Raw genomic sequence first — 18,181 nt, 5'->3', positions numbered from 1 at the left:
TCCAGTTGCCACTGATCATGTGCCAGTCTGGACCTACGATTTGTCTGACTACTTTTTCTACTTCTTCTCCATTTAAATGATAGCTCAACCTCATGCCCTGTAAGTCTTCTAATAATTTTCTAAAATTAACTTTTGGATTGGGAATTCCCTCTGTGGCTTTCCGGATATCTTCCGGTGTCCACGGTCTATATACCAGGAGAGTTGGGTCCTGCCCTTTCTGTCCTGCCTGAGGATTTGGTACTTCTATGAGTGGACATATCTCTTCTTCACTCATAGCTCATGAATTTTTATTTATTTGATATAACTCAATATCCCCTCTTAAGTTACATGTTCGAGACCTAGTCTCAATGGGATCTCTGACAAACGGTTTTGGCTTCACGGGGACAGCCGGGTATAGCTGAGGTGGACCAACTTGTCCACTCGCTTCATATTCTGGTAAGGGAAGCGGAGGAGGTGGAGGGGCTGATGCTATTACCAAGTTATTATCCTCTTTATCTAGAAACATTGCTTTTGAATTATTGCTCTTTTGTTCCCTATGGTTTGCTTCCTCAATCCACCTGTGTGCCTGAGGAATGCCTAATTGACGTTGCTTTTTCACCTGACCTTTTGCGTCAGTTTTAAGCTGTGTGACAAGTTTAATAAGTGAAGATTTTTCTAATTTGCCATCAAATTCATATTTATTAACCCATTTCGTATAGTACCTAACATTGTCGGCACGTTGTAATTGCATATATTTTGCATCTTCAGTTAATGGCAGACCTTGGGATCTTTTTGTGCACTTATTTCCCATTTTATTTTAACCTTTGAGCTGATACGTAACCCTTCTTATTTTTATGTGGTACCACGATTTTCTCTTCTTCACAGTTTATCTAGAATAACTGTCTACCTATTCTGTTTCCCTGATCTATGACAAGACAGCAATCTTTGTGTCCCTGATCTGCACAAGACAAATCCCCTGACAAAACAAATACTGTAGTCTAGTCCCTGATCTAAAACAGAAAAAAGGTAAATTCCTCCCTACCTGAGCCTCCGTGATTGATCGTCTGGTTCGAGGAAAAACCGTTAACTCGTCTTCCAGTCACAGATCAGAACAGTGGATGGCCTCTTTTGAACGACAATTTAGTTGGAGGTCTTTCAGTGCAGAAGAACCGATGTGGTTTCTTCCCCGTATGGTTTCATGCCACCTGGCCCATCTGACCTGAGGCGAAGTGAGAGTTTCCGGTCCGAAGGACCAAATCTGTCAAAGGAAAAAACAACTTCAAAAAGATTAATACACGGCAGGTTCAGGTTAAGGCACTTTAATCTTGCAGCAAGGAGACAAAAACGTGCTAATACAGAGTTTGGCTAACTAGAATCAGGAAGTGAAGCTATTCTTATACATTTCTTACAAGACATTGCCTACCAAGCTGACGCAACAAATCATAAGTTCTTACAATATTATTTCATAGCAGCTGTTTGTTCATGATTTTCTGCTGACACTGAAAAAACTTCCTAAGAAAAACAACGTGGCCTTGTTGACCACCGGTCAGATACAATTTCTCACTATGCAGTGTTACCATTCAAGGTACTATGGTTAATTCGAGCACAAAGCAAGTACAGATTATAGTTCATTTCTTCAAGCAGTCTTTGTTCAACTGTATCTATCTTTTCTGCAGCTGTGCGTGTTCTCATAACACGAACAGAGCTGATTGTTCAAGTTCAATAACATTATAGAAAACAGTATTGTTCTATTTATTATTTTCCTGACCTAGCAGATAATCACCTGCTTCTCAGTATATTTCCAAAAGGCATAAACATGAATTTTGCTGTGCCAGCAAATACTAGGTCAGAGAGCATCTTGCAGTTTCAGAAAGCATATTGCAGTTTGAAAAGCATCTTGTAGTTTCATACAAAACTAAGCTGTACATAAAATAGAATGAAATGTGTTAACCCTTTTAGCTTCTAATAAGCACTAAACACATACATTAACACATATTTTTCTGACAAGCACTGATGCATGAGGAATTTCAAATCAATCACCTGTAGAGAAGCCCAGAATGCTGTTTGTTTTGACTCATATGTCATCATCATTCTCAGAGTAGTATATTGGTTAAATTATGTTTATGAGATTTGCATTATTTAAATACTGTAATCTTTATTGTTTTTTTTTCTCTACATCATCATATTTTTGCAGCTGTTTGTGATTGTAATGCATACCATGAGGTCTTGCACCATGGATTGAATCATTTAATCCCTTCATATAAAATTCCACATACATTATCATAATTCTGTATTTTTAAGTTCCAACTAGTACAGCAGATGCTACTGACCTATATCTGTTAATCTATCATTGCTTTTACATTTTAAAAGGGAATTGTTATTGTTTATGATATGAAATATGATAGCTTGAAAACATGCTATAAATCATGAAATTGTTCCATTACATTGAAGCAGATCTGTAGCCAGTAATATGGCTTTTTTGGTCAAGATACATTATTGAAAAGGTGTATGTCTTTGCACTTTTTTATTTCAGGGGAAATGTGCATACCCCTGTGTGGGATGCCTTACAATAAAGATTTTCAAATATAGTTGTACAGAAGTTTCTCTGTTTTGCCAGGGTTTATCTGGTTGATTCTATACACATAAATTTGGAATGTTTTAATTTTTTTCCACTTCACTATTTTTAGTATATTACATTATCATGAAAGTATGTGTCATGCTTAATAGATGAACCACAGTTTGCCAGTGTCATTAACAAGATTTTAACTAAAAAAACTCAGATAAGTAGCTGAAGGATCCAAGGAATCACCAAAATACGTAAAAAAAAAAATCCCAAATCTAAACGTCACACTATAAAATAGTTTTAATAAAATGCTGAAGTAAAAAATGTATAAATACAATGCTTTCAAGCCCACAGCTCTTTCTCAGTGTTCACAATACATTACATTTCCACAGCTTAAATACTTATAGAACCTGTATAATATAAATTAGCCAGCCTAATTATATAATTGAATAATTAAAACATTTTTTAATGGACAATACATCATACATAAAATAATCTCTCTTTTAATACAGGTTTTATGCTTCTTCTTCTGGCTTTTCCCAGTTAAGGGTCGCCACAGCGGATCACCTGTCCGCTCATGACTGGCAGTGGAGTTTTATGGTGTTGAGTTGCCAGCCTGGCACCCAACCTTCCACAGAAGGCACACACATGCACACACTCACGCCTAGGGCCAATTTAGAGTGTCCAGTCAACCTACAGCATGTCTTTGGGATGTGAGAGGAAACTGGGACACCTGGAGGAAGCCCACGCGACCACAGGGAGGACATGCAGACTCCGTACAGAAAGCACCCCAGCCGAGGATTGAATTGGAGAACCTCTTGTTGTAAGGCAGCAATGCTAACTGCTGCACCACCGCGGCCGCCCTACTAACTACCTTTAAACCAGGGTGGATATCAGCCCTGAAATAATCATACTGGTTATATAAGTATTTAAGTGGTGGAAATACGATGTATTGTAAACATTGAGAAACAGCTGTGGGCTTGAAAGTTTTGTATTTATGCATTTTTTACTTCAGAATTTTATTAAAACTGTTTTATAGTGTGATGTTTTGATTTGGGATTGTTTCATTAACAAGATTTGCATAGCCTTTTGCTGAAGAAGTAATATGGAACCAGTTCAGTCAGTGTTCCTTTTTGTAGGTGATTCACTGCAATGTGGTGCAATAACTTCAAACAAGTTTCTAATTAAATACTATCTGTATAAACTTGTTAACAATGTTTATTTTGTGGTTTTCATTCTGATGTGGTAGCACCACAAATTTAGTCAGTACCCTATTATATATAAATACGTTGTAAAGTATAAAGCAATATATTTCAGGTCAGATATATTAATTTTCTAATCACCAATCAACATAAACGTGTAATCTAAATATTTCTTTCAAAAAGTTGAAATATGTTTATTTATTTTTGCTACAGTTCAGTTATGTTTTTATGTATATGTGTGTTTTCAGCAGCACAGAGACCGAGACAGCCATTGATGCAGACATTAGGTAATGTATAGCTTTATGCTTTACTTTTTGCACAGTTTAGATAAAAAAAGTGAAAAAAAAATTTCTAATTCTCTTCTAGTTGCTTGTGTCCATAGAAAATTAATGTAACAACACTGAGTAACATTTCTTAACTGTCAATATGTGTAGAGACATGGGCCCTGATTCCAAAAGACTTGCCATCAGTTTAATTGACCACTTAAGAGTGACAGCAGGCTGAGGGCAGGTGTTTTTGAATCTGGTCTGTATAATAAGCCTGTATATAGTTAGGCCTTACAGCAAATAAGTCACTTAAACTGAGAGCAAGTCTTTTGGAATCTGGCCTATAAAGTATGAAATAAAAGATGTCTCACAATCAAAAGTGATTACTGGATAAATTGAAATTTCATATAACTGAGTTGATGGCAATTTCTCCTTCCAGATAAATATACATTTTCACAGTTCTGCTTCATACCATATTTTTAAGTCATTAAGCCTGAAAAGGTTCAGTGATCTAGAGCTATGTAAAAAAGGTTAAAGACATGTTACCTATGCATACTATGATTTATGTGGCATTTGTAAAACATAAGTAGTTAGTTCGTTTTCAAGTTATTACAGCTTTCTGAGGGCGAAAAAAGTGGAGAACTGGACAAACAAGTATTGAAATTAAGGATATATGCCATCTGCATGGACACATATAATCTAGACCACTAGCAGCTTAAGCTTCTCCAAACTTAATAATCAATGTGCAGAACTATTATGGAAAATAATGATGTCTGTAGCTGCATCATTCATTTTACATTGTATAACTGATTGAAAGAAAATCAAGAAAATCATAATGGCTTTCAGGAGTTGAGAAAATTATTTTTATTAAAATGTGTGGGTTGCTCAGTGTGGCTTTATTCATTTTGTATTCCTTCTCTGTTTATATGTATTACTGTGTATGATGGCACCCAACTGCTGATGTCACTGGAACCAAAAGATTTAGTGCAGAAAAGATAGACTGGCTACGTAAAACAGTTTATAGCAATTTTAAGTTACGTGGAGTGTAATGTGCTTAATGGCTAACATCTGTGCAGGGGTGCGCTAACTGGAAAGTTGTCGTCCATATATATGTATATATGGGTCTACTTCTATATTTCAAACTTTCAAAACCTCGAATTGCTTATGGTCGAGACCATAAGATTGAAGTTTTGAAACTTTAAACCATTTAAATGGAGATTGCTGTACAGCATGGAATGGTAGTATGATCTCAGAGTTGGTATATTTAATTAGCAAGGGGTGTAGAGGAGCAGGGGGGCTTGCCCCCCTGCTTCTTCTTCTCTTTCGGCTGTTCCTGTTAGGGGTCGCCACAGCGGATCATCTGTTTCCATTTCTTCCTGTCCTCTGCATATTGCTCTGTCACACCAACCACCTGCATGTCCTCTGTCACCACGTCCATAAACCTTATCTTAGGCCTTCCTCTTTTTCTCTTACCTGGCAGCTCCATCCTTAGCATCCTTTTCCCAATATATCCATCATCCCTCCTCACTACATGTCCAAACCAACGCAATCTTGCCTCTTTGACTTTGTCTCCAAAGTGTCCAACCTGAGCTGACCCTCTCATATACTGATTCTTAATCCTGTCCATCCTTGTCACACCCAGTGCAAATGTGAGCATCTTTAACTATGCCACTTCCAGCTCTGACTCCTGCCTTTTTGTCAGTGCCACTGTCTCCACCCCATACAACATAGCTGGCCTCACTACCCTCTTGTAGACCTTCTCTTTCACTCTTACTGGTACTCGTCTGTCACAAATCACTCCTGACACTCTTCTCCACCCATTCCACCCTGCCTGTACTCTCTTCTTCACCTCTCTTCCACACTCACCATTACTCTGAACTGTTGATTCCAAGTACTTAAACTCATCCACCTTCTCCAACACTACTCCCTGCATCCTCACCATTCCTCTATCCTCCCTCTCATTCACACACACATATTCTGTCTTAGTCCTGCTGACCTTCATTTCTCTCCTCTCTAGAGCATATCTCCACCTCTCCAGGGTCTCCTCAACCTGGTCCCTATTCTCACTACAGATCACAATGTCATCTGCAAACATCATAGTCCATGAGGCATCTTGTCTGATCTCGTCTGTCAACCTGTCCATCACCATTGCAAATAAGAAAGGGCTTAGAGCTTATCCTTGATGTAATCCCACCTCCACCTTAAACGGATCTGACACTCCCACGGCAGACTTCACCAATGTCACACTACTCTCATACATATCCTGTACCACTCTTACATACTTCTCTGCCACTCCTGAGTTCCTCATAAAGTACCACAACTCCTCTCTAGGCACCCTATCATATGCTTTCTCCAAGTCCACAAAGACACAATGCAACTCCTTCTGACCTTCTCTAAATTTCTCCATCAACACTCTCAGAGCAAACATCACATCTGTAGTGCTCTTTCCTGGCATGAGAACATACTGCTGATCGCTAATCATCACCTCCCTTCTTAACCTAGCTTCCACTACGCTTTCCCATAACTTCAAGCTATGACTGATCAGTTTTATCCCTCTGTAGTTACTACAACTCTGCGCATCACCCTTATTCTTAAAATTAGGTACCAAAACACTTTTTCTCCATTCCTCAGGCATCCTCTGACTTTCCAAGATTTCATTAAACAATCTGGTTAAAAACTCCACTGCCATTTCTCCTAAGCACCTCCATGCTTCCACTGGTATGTCATCTGGACCAACAGCCTTTCCATTCTTCATCCTCTTCATAGCTGTCCCTACTTACTCCTTGCTAATCTGTTTCACTTCCTGATTCACTATCCCCACATCATCCAACCTTCTCTCTCTCTCTCTCATTCTCTTCATTCATCAGCCCCTCAAAGTACTCTTTCCATCTGCTTAACACACTCTCCTCACTTGTGAGTACGTTTACCTCACTATCCTTTATCACCCTTACCTACTGCACATCTTTCCCAACTCGGTCCCTCTCTAGCCAATCAGTACACATCCTTTTCTCCCTCTTTAGTGTCCAACCTTTAATACAACTCTCCATATGTCTTATCCTTAGCCTTCGCTACATCTCTCTTTGCCGTGCTCCTCATCTCCTTATACTCCTGTCTACTGTCTTCATCTCTCTGACAATCCCACTTCTTCGCCAGCCTCTTCCTCTGTATACTGTCCTGTACTTCCTTATTCTACCACCAGGTCTCCTTGTCCTCCTTCCTCTATCTAGATGTCACACCAAGCACCTTTCTAGCTGTCTCCCTTGCCATCTCTGCTGTAGTTACCCAGCTATTCGGTAACTCTTCACTGCCCCCCAGTGCCTGTTTTAACTCTTCCCTGAACTCCACATCACAATCACACTTTTTCAACTTCCACCATTTGATCCTTGGCACTGCTCTCACACTTGTCCTCCTCTTCTTGGTCACCAACATCATCCTACAGGCCACCATTTTATGCTGCCTAACTACACTTTCCCCTGTCACCACTTTACAGTCTCCAATCTCCTTCAGACTGGTGCTCCTGCATAGGATATAATCCACCTGTGTGCATCTTCCTCCACTCTTCTATGTCACCCTATGCTCCTCCCGCTTCTTAAAATATGTATTCACCACAGCCGTCCATCCTTTTCGCAAAATCCACTACCATCTGACCTTCTGCATTCCTCTCCTTGACACCATACCTGCCCATCACTTCCTCATCCCCTCTGTTCCCTTCACCAACATACCCATTGAAATCTGCTTCAGTCACCAGTCTCTCACCCTTGGGTACACTCACCACCACTTCATCCAACTCACTCCAACATTTTTCTTTCTCATCCATCGCACACCCAACTTGCGGAGCTTATGCACTAACAATATTCATCATTACACCATTAATGTCCAGCTTCATAAACATCACTCTAGCCGACACTCTTTTCACCTTCACTGTTTTCACTCTTTTAACCTCCAAAACTCTCTTGGCATACTGTTCCTTTAGGATAACCCCTACCCCATTTCTCCTCCCATTCACACCATGGTAGAACAATTTGAACCCACCTCCTATACACCTGGCCTTACTCCCATTCCATCTGGTCTCTTGCACACACAATATATCAACCTTCCTTCTCTCCATCATATCAGCTAGCTCTCTCCCAATACCAGTCATACTGCCAACATTCAAAGTTCCTACCCTCATTACTACACTCCAAACCTTCCTCCACTTCCAGCCACTGAGGATCCACAAGCCAGTGCATTTCTTCATGCCGGTCCCAAGCCCGGATAAATGGGGAGGGTTACGTTCAGGAAGAGCATCTGGTGTAAAACATCTGCCAAATAACATATGCAGGCTTGCCCCCCTGCAAAAAAGTAAAAAAAAAATAAATAAATAATTTTTTTAATTTAAATTTCCAAGTTTTCAAAAGTTTGATCTTATTGTCTCGATCATAAGCAATTTAAGGCTTAAAATTTAGAAGTAGACCCATGAATGTCTACTAAACAGTCTACTCCTATATAACTTTATAGACACTAAGATATTCCCCTATAAATGCAAATGTACTAATGCCAGACTATCTGTAAAATTTCACAGTTCGTAATAAAAGCTCATATCTGAATAACAGCTCTACTAGTAAATTAAGGAAAATTTGTGTTTTAAATTTCCTTCACCCACTGAGCTGTACATTTTTGTTTTCAGCTTATACTTCGAAATCTGTAAGAAGGACAAAATTTCAAATCATGTCATGATGCTTAAAATGGCCTTGAAAAAACAGGTCACATACAAAACTATGTATCAGTCAATCTTGCAGAAAAGTATCAAACAAAACTATACTACTCACTATTTAATTATGTCCTTCCACAATAGTTGCCTTGTTCATCAGTGTTAGTCAATTCTTTTCTTAGTTGCTATTATTCCTTGCAACCTCATTTTGTCGTATTGTGTATTTGTCTGTCAGCATTATGAATAAAGTATCTTTTGCCTGTGAGGTGGGATACTTTTGGTTTCTATATTCAGAGAATCAACTCAATCCTTATTAATTACTGGAGGTTGGCATAATGGTTAAGGTGTTTAACTTACAAGCATAAGGTATAGGGTTTGATTCTTGCATGGGATAATTGGCTAGGCTTCAAAGGTCCACAAGGGCAATTAACCTAGTACCTATCTATGAACCTATTATCTTGGGAAACAGACCAAAACAGTCTCAGACCAATCTGAGACTGTTTCTTGAATACTCAGCACTAAGCCACCGACTGGCAATATAACCCTGTTGTTGGCCTTCCATGATCACTTCACCAACCACGACATGTAAAATGCTCATTGTCAGACTAATTTCCTCTTGAGATTACCATCTTCCTTCATCTTCCCTCAGCTGTCTGAAGTAACACATCTTTTTAGCAAGCAAGACCTTTGGCTTTTCAGCTCTCCATACAACAAGCATGAGAACAGTACTTCATAAAGTGTGTAATGGTTTAACAGGCAACACACTGCGTTGGCATCAAATGACCATTGTTAGTACTTAGACTTCATCCTCTTTGCAACATGCACTAACTTGCAGATTAACCATAGATACAGCTGTCAGTGTCCAGGAAGTAAGAAACTTCAGCAATGTCTGATAGTCATTCTCCGCTGTGTGGCCATCAAAGAACTGCAGAGACTATGGGAAAAAAGAAGGGAATGCTAACAGATGATTTGAAAGCTCCTCAAATGACCTTGTGCAATAACTAAACAGTATAAAAAACTTTAAAATCATTAAATATGAAAGCAAAACTAAAACAGATGAAAAACAGTATCCATACATGTTGCAGCTAACCTAGAACTCCTTTCATTCATATTTAACACTTTATAGTAATTATCTGTACACATTATTCCAGTTATAATTTCCAGTGTAATAGAGACATTAATATTTACTGTCATGTTTTTTCACTTTCAGCAACTTGAACTTCTATATTCGCTTTTCAATTTAATGTCCACACTTTTATCATATGAACTCATCTTGATTCTACTCTCCTCCTTTACACGTTTCTTTTCATCTTTATCTTTATGAAAATTACAATCAATTTGTGAAAAAAACAATTTGGTTCTACATTAAAGCACACACATTTTCTTAGACTTGCCCTATTCTCTCTCTCTCTCCCTATGTATATATATATATATATATATATATATATATATATATTCTCACACTGAGTATATTTTATGTACATTCATCAGATAGTTGTGTTGTCTGCAAAAAAGATATCTCTTGGGTTGCCTGTGATATCTAACTGTCCTGTTAATGCCTACTGTAACAATCACACTAACTAAATGTACCAGATTTTGTTCAATCACATGTAAAGTTAGAAAAAAGGTATCTTACACACCTGCTCATAATCCTGTTTCATCTTGAATTTTCTTTAAAGAATGCACTGCCTAAAGCACTTTACAAAATAATCCTGTTATGTCTGTTTTGATCTGATGTCTACAATTTGCTTGCACAATCAAACTTTAAAGAAAGTAAGCTGACCATAGATGTTTCTTATGCTTGTTCTAACATAATAATACCAACTTCTCAGTCAGTCTGAAGCTCTAGTTTTTTTTTGTCCAAGGTGGAAATTTGAATGGGCTTTTTCAGTTTTAAATTATAATATATGCTACAATTCTGTCCCACACATGGCTGTTATTGATAAATAAGTATTTTTTTGTATTTAGTACACATAACAGTTCTGATTTTGTTTTTATGTGCTACTGTTTTTGTGTTATAACTGCTGCTGCTGTGTGCTTTCTGTTACCACTGAAACATAATGTTTGGGTTTCAGTGTTTAGCTGTCATCTAAAAACACAACTTCTCAAGTTGCCATAGTAGCATTTTCTCTAACCCAGTTTTTTTAAAGAAAATTGTTATTAATTTTACATATTTACAGTATATACACTGAAAGGATGAAATTCAACTTCACATACTCTTGTACAGTGGTAGGAATTAATGGAATCACAAGCTAATCTTATACAATTAACACATTAATAGTCTTGGAATTTCAATAGCAACATTTTAAGGCTTTCTCAAACCACTAAAAGTCTTAGTATGATTTATAGCTCTTGTTCTGATGACTTCTTTTTCAGGTTTACATAGTAATGCTGCTAAATTTAAAAACTCTTTGAATGTAGGAACTGAATTCAAATTCTAATTATTTCTAATAACTTTAAGCTATTGCCAGGAGACTCCAGAACAGTTTTTGTTGTTTGGCTTTTACAGATAAAGGAAGTGGAACATTCATTAGTATTATTGATCTAGTTAAACAACGATTATCAGATCACAACCCCTTAAAAACATACTTATCTCCTCCCAATATTTTTTTAATTTTTCACACTCCGTAAACATGCATGTCAACTTAGAGATTTTATAGGGAGTAACAAACATTCTATGTATATATTTCCATAAAAAAATGTTCCAGTATAAACTTGAAGAAGTTTGACTAACTCATTTAATTAGCAAAGTTTTATTCTTACCATATGCTGAGTCACTCAGTCCAGTACTATCAAAAAGTTCTAGAATTTTACATCAAAATTTATTATTTATAATTAACTTATGTAACTTAAATAAACTTCCTTTTATAGATCAATTTACCATTGATGATAGCATTAATATAGTCATATAATGGGGGAATAGTTTCCTGCTCCTCTTCCCTCATATAATCTATAAGTTCATTTAATGTCTTAATGATGAATGATAACTGGTTAACAGATTCATCCAACTTATAATCTTTCATTAAATTTTCTGACAACTTTGTTTTTTCTTTTTTCAAAGCAATCAGACATTAATACTAATCCAGTCCTCTTCAGTAAATTCATTTTAACATTACTCTGAATTTCCTTAAATGTAGAGGTGCGTGCAATGGGAAATCACAAACATTTCCATTTTCATAGTATTGCAGTTTTAAGTACATATTTCTTAACTCTTAACTGTTTTAAGAATTAATTTCATATATGCCGAGTCTAAAGATTGAAGTGAATTTTCTTTTAAGCTAAAGGTTACTAACTAGCTGAAAGGATTGTTAGAAATTTTTAATTTATTATACTTGCTAAATTTATAAGAATTTAGTAAAACCTGTTCCTGAATGGTTATTCACTGACTATTGTAAGCTGAGTCTGGCCAGAGTATAAAAGAATTCTACATCTAGGAAGCTAATACCAATATATTGCATTAATCTTGTATGATTTCCATAATCAATTCTCAGCTTTTTAGGATACCATAAGAATGAAGTTAACATTTTTTTCATTTCCTTTAAATGTTTTTTGTCAGGTATTAAAGCTGTTGAATGCAGTATGTATACAATATTTGGTACTATAATCAGATCTAACCTATATTGCAAAGTAAAAAAAAAACAAACAAACATTCATTCTATTTTTTAATAACACGTGACACGTCAGTTATTTCAAAATTATTATTAATGATTTTTCTCACATCTTGATAGATTTTTATTATAAACATTTTAGTTATTTTCCTTCACAATTATATTTATATTCATTTTTAAATTTGCTATCTAGTAATTGATTTAACACTAAAGTTTCAGTTTTATTAATATTAAATTTCAGCCTCAATACTTCTTGAAACTTTTCAGTTTCGTCATATATTTGTTCAGTTGAATAATTCATATGTCCTGCAGTTAGTAAAATATCTGCAAAACAGCTATATTTTAGATTGACAATCTTGTTAATTGAGAATCAATCTTTTTTTTCATTGCTTCTTATGCTGTTAGCGAGTTCAATAACTAATGCAAAAAGTAGAGGGCCATGGGACACCCTTGCTTTGTGCCTTTGTTTAAAGTGAACCCTTGAGAAATATAATATCAAATTTTAACATATGTTTTGGAGTCTGTATACAGTTTTTTTAATATTCCAATAAATTGTAATGCAAAATGCAATAAGTTGTAATGCAAAAGCTTCTAACATTTTAAACAAGTAGTTCCAGTCTACAGAATCAAAAGCTCTCTCAATATCTAAGCTAATTAAGGTATTTTTTCATTACTTTTGCTAAATCTAAGATAGTTACTACCCTTCTTATATTATCATACATTAATCTATTGACTATAAATCCTGTTCGAACTTTATTAATTAACCTACCATATCTCTTAATCTTGTAGTGAAGATAGAAACAAATATTTTACAATCTATATTTAATGAAATAGGTCTATATGAGGAAACAAACTTATTATCCTTTCATTGTTTAAGTATCGGTAAGATTTTCAGAAAATTTCCACAAAGGAGGAATTATTTTGTCACTCAGAAGCAGACTTTATTATTCCATATTTAAACCATTGAATCCTGGAGCTTTACCATTTTCTCTTTTTAAAGCTTCCTCAACATTTATTAGGGTAATAGGCTTATTCAAAATAGATATTTGCTAATCATTAAGTTTATTAGTGACATTTTTCTTTAAATACTTGTCAATTTTATGATTTTATAATTATCAGGATTATTACTTTATTAAGATCTTTATGGAATTTTTAAAAAAATATTAAACATTTGCTTTATGTCTAAAGTAAGCTTATTGGTGTGAGGATTTTGGACATTATTTATCTGTGTCTTTTTGCTTAACATCATACTTTTATTAGCTAATCTATGTAGATTTTTTGAAGTCATCGCATAACTGTGCAATTCTGTTTTTTTCTAAAGCTATTTCCACTTTATGCATTAAAACTGTTTGGTATTTTGTCATTAATTTTAATGGTTTTAGTAATATCTAATTTTTTTGTGTATTTCATCAAGTATATCTAGCAACTCTTTATTCCTCTCTTTCATTTTATTACTACGCCATCTTCCCATTCTATCTTTAATATGCATTTTTAAGCAATCCCATAATATGACTCTACTAACCCGAACATTACCATTCAAAAAATAAAAATTCTTGATTTTTTTTCCTTAAGGTAACTCTTCTCATTATATATACTGGGATTATGTAAATAATTTAAAATTTACTTATATCCATTAATATTGATACTTAGTGCATTATGATCAGATAAGAGACAAGGAATATTTTTAAAATAATTCACTTTATTAAGTAAATTTGTAGAGGCATCAGTCCTATCAACTCTAGTTTGTATCCCATGCACATAAGAATAATAAGTGAATAGCAATGATTTATCTTCTGCTTTTACTATTAAATCAACTATATTATTATTACTAATCCATCTGCTTAGTGCTTTAGATGATGCCAGAATTTTAGCTTTCTTCTGTTCACTTGTATCTTCTATATTAGATATGCAGCTAACATCTCTGCTAGAATAAAACTACCCTTCCAATGATTTTGTAGTAAGTTTAAGTGATCTTTAGCCACTTTTGCACAAGTTCCACGGATCCACTAAAAATTATTATGTAGCATTTGCCATTATATTTTATTATCACAAACATATATATTCCTTTTGGATCATTAATGGATTCCATGACCTTAGGCATTACAGTAGATTTTCTCTATACTGTTGTTTTTTACTTTTCTCAGTACTGCGGTTACTCTCCTCTTTTTTTAAAAAGACAGATGTTAACATTTTGTAACCTAAGTTATTTAAATATTGCTTATCTTTATCTATCAGGTGAATCTCTTGCAAAAATATATCTCCTCTATTTAATTTTAGATATCTCATTAATAATTTTCTTTTTTGACATTATTTAATCCATTTACATTGACAGTAGATTCAAAAATTCATACTGTGTATTTAAAAATATTTCTTTTATAAGATAATATGACACATTTAGCCACCATATTAATTTAATTGTATATAAGACTCTAATGCATTCCTCCAACACTGTCTCAACATTCTACATTTTTTGAATTCTTCCTTTCTACAAACTAAACTACTAAAACTCACAAGTAACAAAATGTGTCTACCACTGTAACTGTATATATTAATAATAAAACATGACTTACCATGGATACCAAAGTTCCTAGTTTTCCTGTCAAATAGAAAAATTCCTATACTATCTCTTTACCTTTCAGTTCCTAAACATTCACGAAAAAACTAGCCAAAAGCTAACTTGACTTACATATAATTAATACACTATTATATATAAGTTAAACATATTAAGAGATTGTTGATTTAGTTGTATATTTTGCTATTTAAAACCATTAGCCCCATTACTACATAAAAGTTTAAAAATTCTTTTCTGTTAATCACAAATATTAAATAATTCAACAAATTGTGTACTATGTACCAGTTTCTGTAATAGTAGTATAAATTATCCATTCAGTATTCCTAAATTATTTACTCATTAACATTATTATAAATACATCTGTGAATAAATAACTAGGACAAAGTGGGACCTGAAGAGATAAAGATATCCATAAAGTTGGAGGTGACAAGTAATCTTATCATACTAAACTGTTATACAAAAGGAAAATCAATGCATATATATATATATATATATATATATATATATATATATATATATATATATATATATATATATATATATGGGTCTATATGACAAGGTCGACAAGTTACAAGATCGACAGCCACTTGATCAACACGAAATCACCGACAATTCAGATAACCGGCAGTGCAACTAATCGACATAGCGTAACGTCGACAATCAAACAGTTACTGTGTAAATACTCGTTTCAGCAACACACTATTCCAAACGTTAGTAAAACATAGCAAACTAAATTTTGTTGGCAGTAAAGTACGTAGAATTACAATATTTAATATTATTTCCGTGAATACATACGGAGTAAAGAATGCATTCTGCCATAAATTCTATTGCAGACATAATAATTATATACATATCCACAGTGTATTAGCAAATAGAGACGCAGTGTACATGTTAAATAGTTGTGTTAGTCGGCGTACTATGTGCTATGCACCGAAGACAATATGGCGAATGTTGAGATGAGTAGTCCGGGAGTAGTAGGATCTATATATCACAGTGTAGATTCACAAAAGATGAAGCCAATGTTAGTAATTGACAGTTATCTCTACTACCTTGAACGTACAAGGCAGAGTAAAAGATATTGGGCTTGTAAATATAAGATTACAGAGGGCTGTAAGGGTAGAGCTGTTACCGTGTACTTGCCTGACGGCGATAAGCTTGAAAAATCAGTTGCACATTGCCATGCTGCAGAGCCAGGGGAACTACAATGATATATTGTTTGTAGTGACCTAAAATCTAGAGCTACCATGGGTAGAGACACACCGGCACTTATAGTTGACGATGCTTTAGCATCAACCTCCTTAGCTACAATTGACTGTCTTCCTCAAAGAACAGCACTGCTACAACAAGTAAACTGCGTTAGACGTCTCAAGTGTGGATTAACTAAAAAGTTTGCACTAACACTTGATAACATAGATTTTAGCAAATTTAACCTAAAAAGTGGTACATTTCTAAGTAAGTCTATGTCAGACAAAGGAACCGACACAACAGTGGTAGTATTCACTACTATAGATAATTTACGTGATCTAAGCCAAGCTAGTATATGGCTGATGGATGGTACATTCTTATCGAAAGGTGTAACAATACGGCAATTGTACAGCGTACATGCAATTGTTAAATATGAGACATACATGAGATCTGTCCCTCTAATTTATGCATTAATGTCCAAGAAATCACTAAAAGCTTACAACTATCTATGGAATGGTATATTCTTTTTGCTCACATCAAATGGTTTAGGAATGCAAGTCAGATTTGTTTTATGTGATTTTGAAATTGCTGCATTAAAGAGCATTAGAATGAACATTCCTGATGTTCGTTCTAAGGGTTGTCTGTTTCACTTTGGGCAAAACATCTGGCGAAAGGTACAATCTTTAGGTTTGGCCTCTACGTACAATAATTCACAGGAACTGCAGCTCGCTGTGAAATCATTAGTGGCCTTAGCCTTCTTACCTGAAGACAAAGTTAAAGTTACATTTGAAGAACTTAGAGCGATATTTCCACCAGAAGGGAAGGATATTTTACAGTACTTTTCAGACTGGTACATGTATGGGAAAAGGCGTAAGTTCAACACTAGATTTACACCTTCAATTAGATTTCCGCCGTTGTTCCCAATTACATTCTGGAATGTATTTGAATTGAATGAACTATCTCTGCCTCGGACGCAAAATAAAGTGGAGGCGTGGCATAGGAGATTGAAATGCTTGCTCGGTGAAAGGGGGACTGCTTTGAGGCATTTACTTCATATATTAGCTCGTGAACAAGACCGAGTAGATGAGCTCAGAGTGCGGATGTCTACAGGGTATGTATCGTCACCCAAAAAGAGGAAAGTAGTACTTCGTCAGAAGAGATTTGACAAGGTAATCTCTAATATGGCAAACTACTCTAATGTCGAGATTGTGAAAGCTATTGCAAGGCTGCTTAAGATGTAAATCATACATTTCAGCGTGTTTCAGTGTTTGGACTAAGAAGATTTGAGTACTGTACATTTATCTGTTGTTGTACGATATATTTTATTTATTTAGTGACGTGGTGCATTTACCTTAAAAGGACATGTGTTCTGTATGCGTTATACAGCAAAATTGTAAGATAATGCTACTGCATTAAATAGTACACTGTGGTCGGGTATTTCACTTAGATTTGTCGAACATTTCATTGTCGGTTATTTGCACTGTCGGTTATCTGAATTGTCGGTGATTTCGTGTCGATCAAGTGGTTGTCAATCTTGTAACTTGTCGACCTTGTCATATAGACCCATATATATATATATATATATATATATATATATATATATATATATATATATATATATATGTTTTATATATATATATATATATATATATATATATATATATATATCTATGGGTCTATATTATAATCTCGAAGTCTGACAATATCGAATATGATATTGTCGACACGAGAATAGTGAAAACGCACTACATCGAACGTTTAAACGGAAAATCTCCATAGGGGGAAATTTCCATTTACTTTAATGTAGTGCATTCTCAGAGTTGGTATATTTAAGTAGGGAGGTGTGGGGGTTGCAGGGGGGCTTGCCTCCTGCCTACACAGTATTTAGTTTTTTTTTTAATTTAGTATTTTTTTGTTTTGATGGTTTAAGACTTTGATCACTAAAGTTCGATCTTTAGTGATTCAAAGTTTTAAACCTTCGAGATTATAATATAAACCCTCTCTCTCTCTCTCTCTCTATATATATATATATATATATATATGTATGTATATATATGCGTCTATTTCATATGATCGACAGCTCATTTGATCAACAGACGTTTCACAGACAAAAACA

General features: G+C 35.0%; 1 protein-coding gene across 6 annotated transcripts in view; it reads left to right on the top strand.

Annotated features, from left to right (window-relative positions):
* Positions 1 to 18,181, top strand: part of ABCC8 (ATP binding cassette subfamily C member 8) — a 2,552,355-nt gene that overhangs the window by 1,362,611 nt on the left and 1,171,563 nt on the right. For 4 of the 6 annotated variants that reach the window (XM_044082868.1, XM_044082867.1, XM_044082871.1 and 1 more), the window contains one exon: positions 3,993 to 4,031. In XM_044082868.1, the coding sequence (XP_043938803.1) occupies positions 3,993 to 4,031 (39 nt within the window). The remainder of the gene's footprint in view (positions 1 to 3,992; positions 4,032 to 18,181) is intronic. The other 2 variants (XM_044082872.1, XM_044082869.1) reach the window with 1 other exon arrangement.

This window comes from Protopterus annectens, chromosome 9.part0 (genome assembly GCF_019279795.1).
Source record: "Protopterus annectens isolate FY-2018-M chromosome 9.part0, PAN1.0, whole genome shotgun sequence".
Classification (NCBI taxonomy): Eukaryota; Metazoa; Chordata; order Ceratodontiformes; family Protopteridae; genus Protopterus; species Protopterus annectens.
This window is presented reverse-complemented; position numbering and strand designations above follow the sequence as displayed.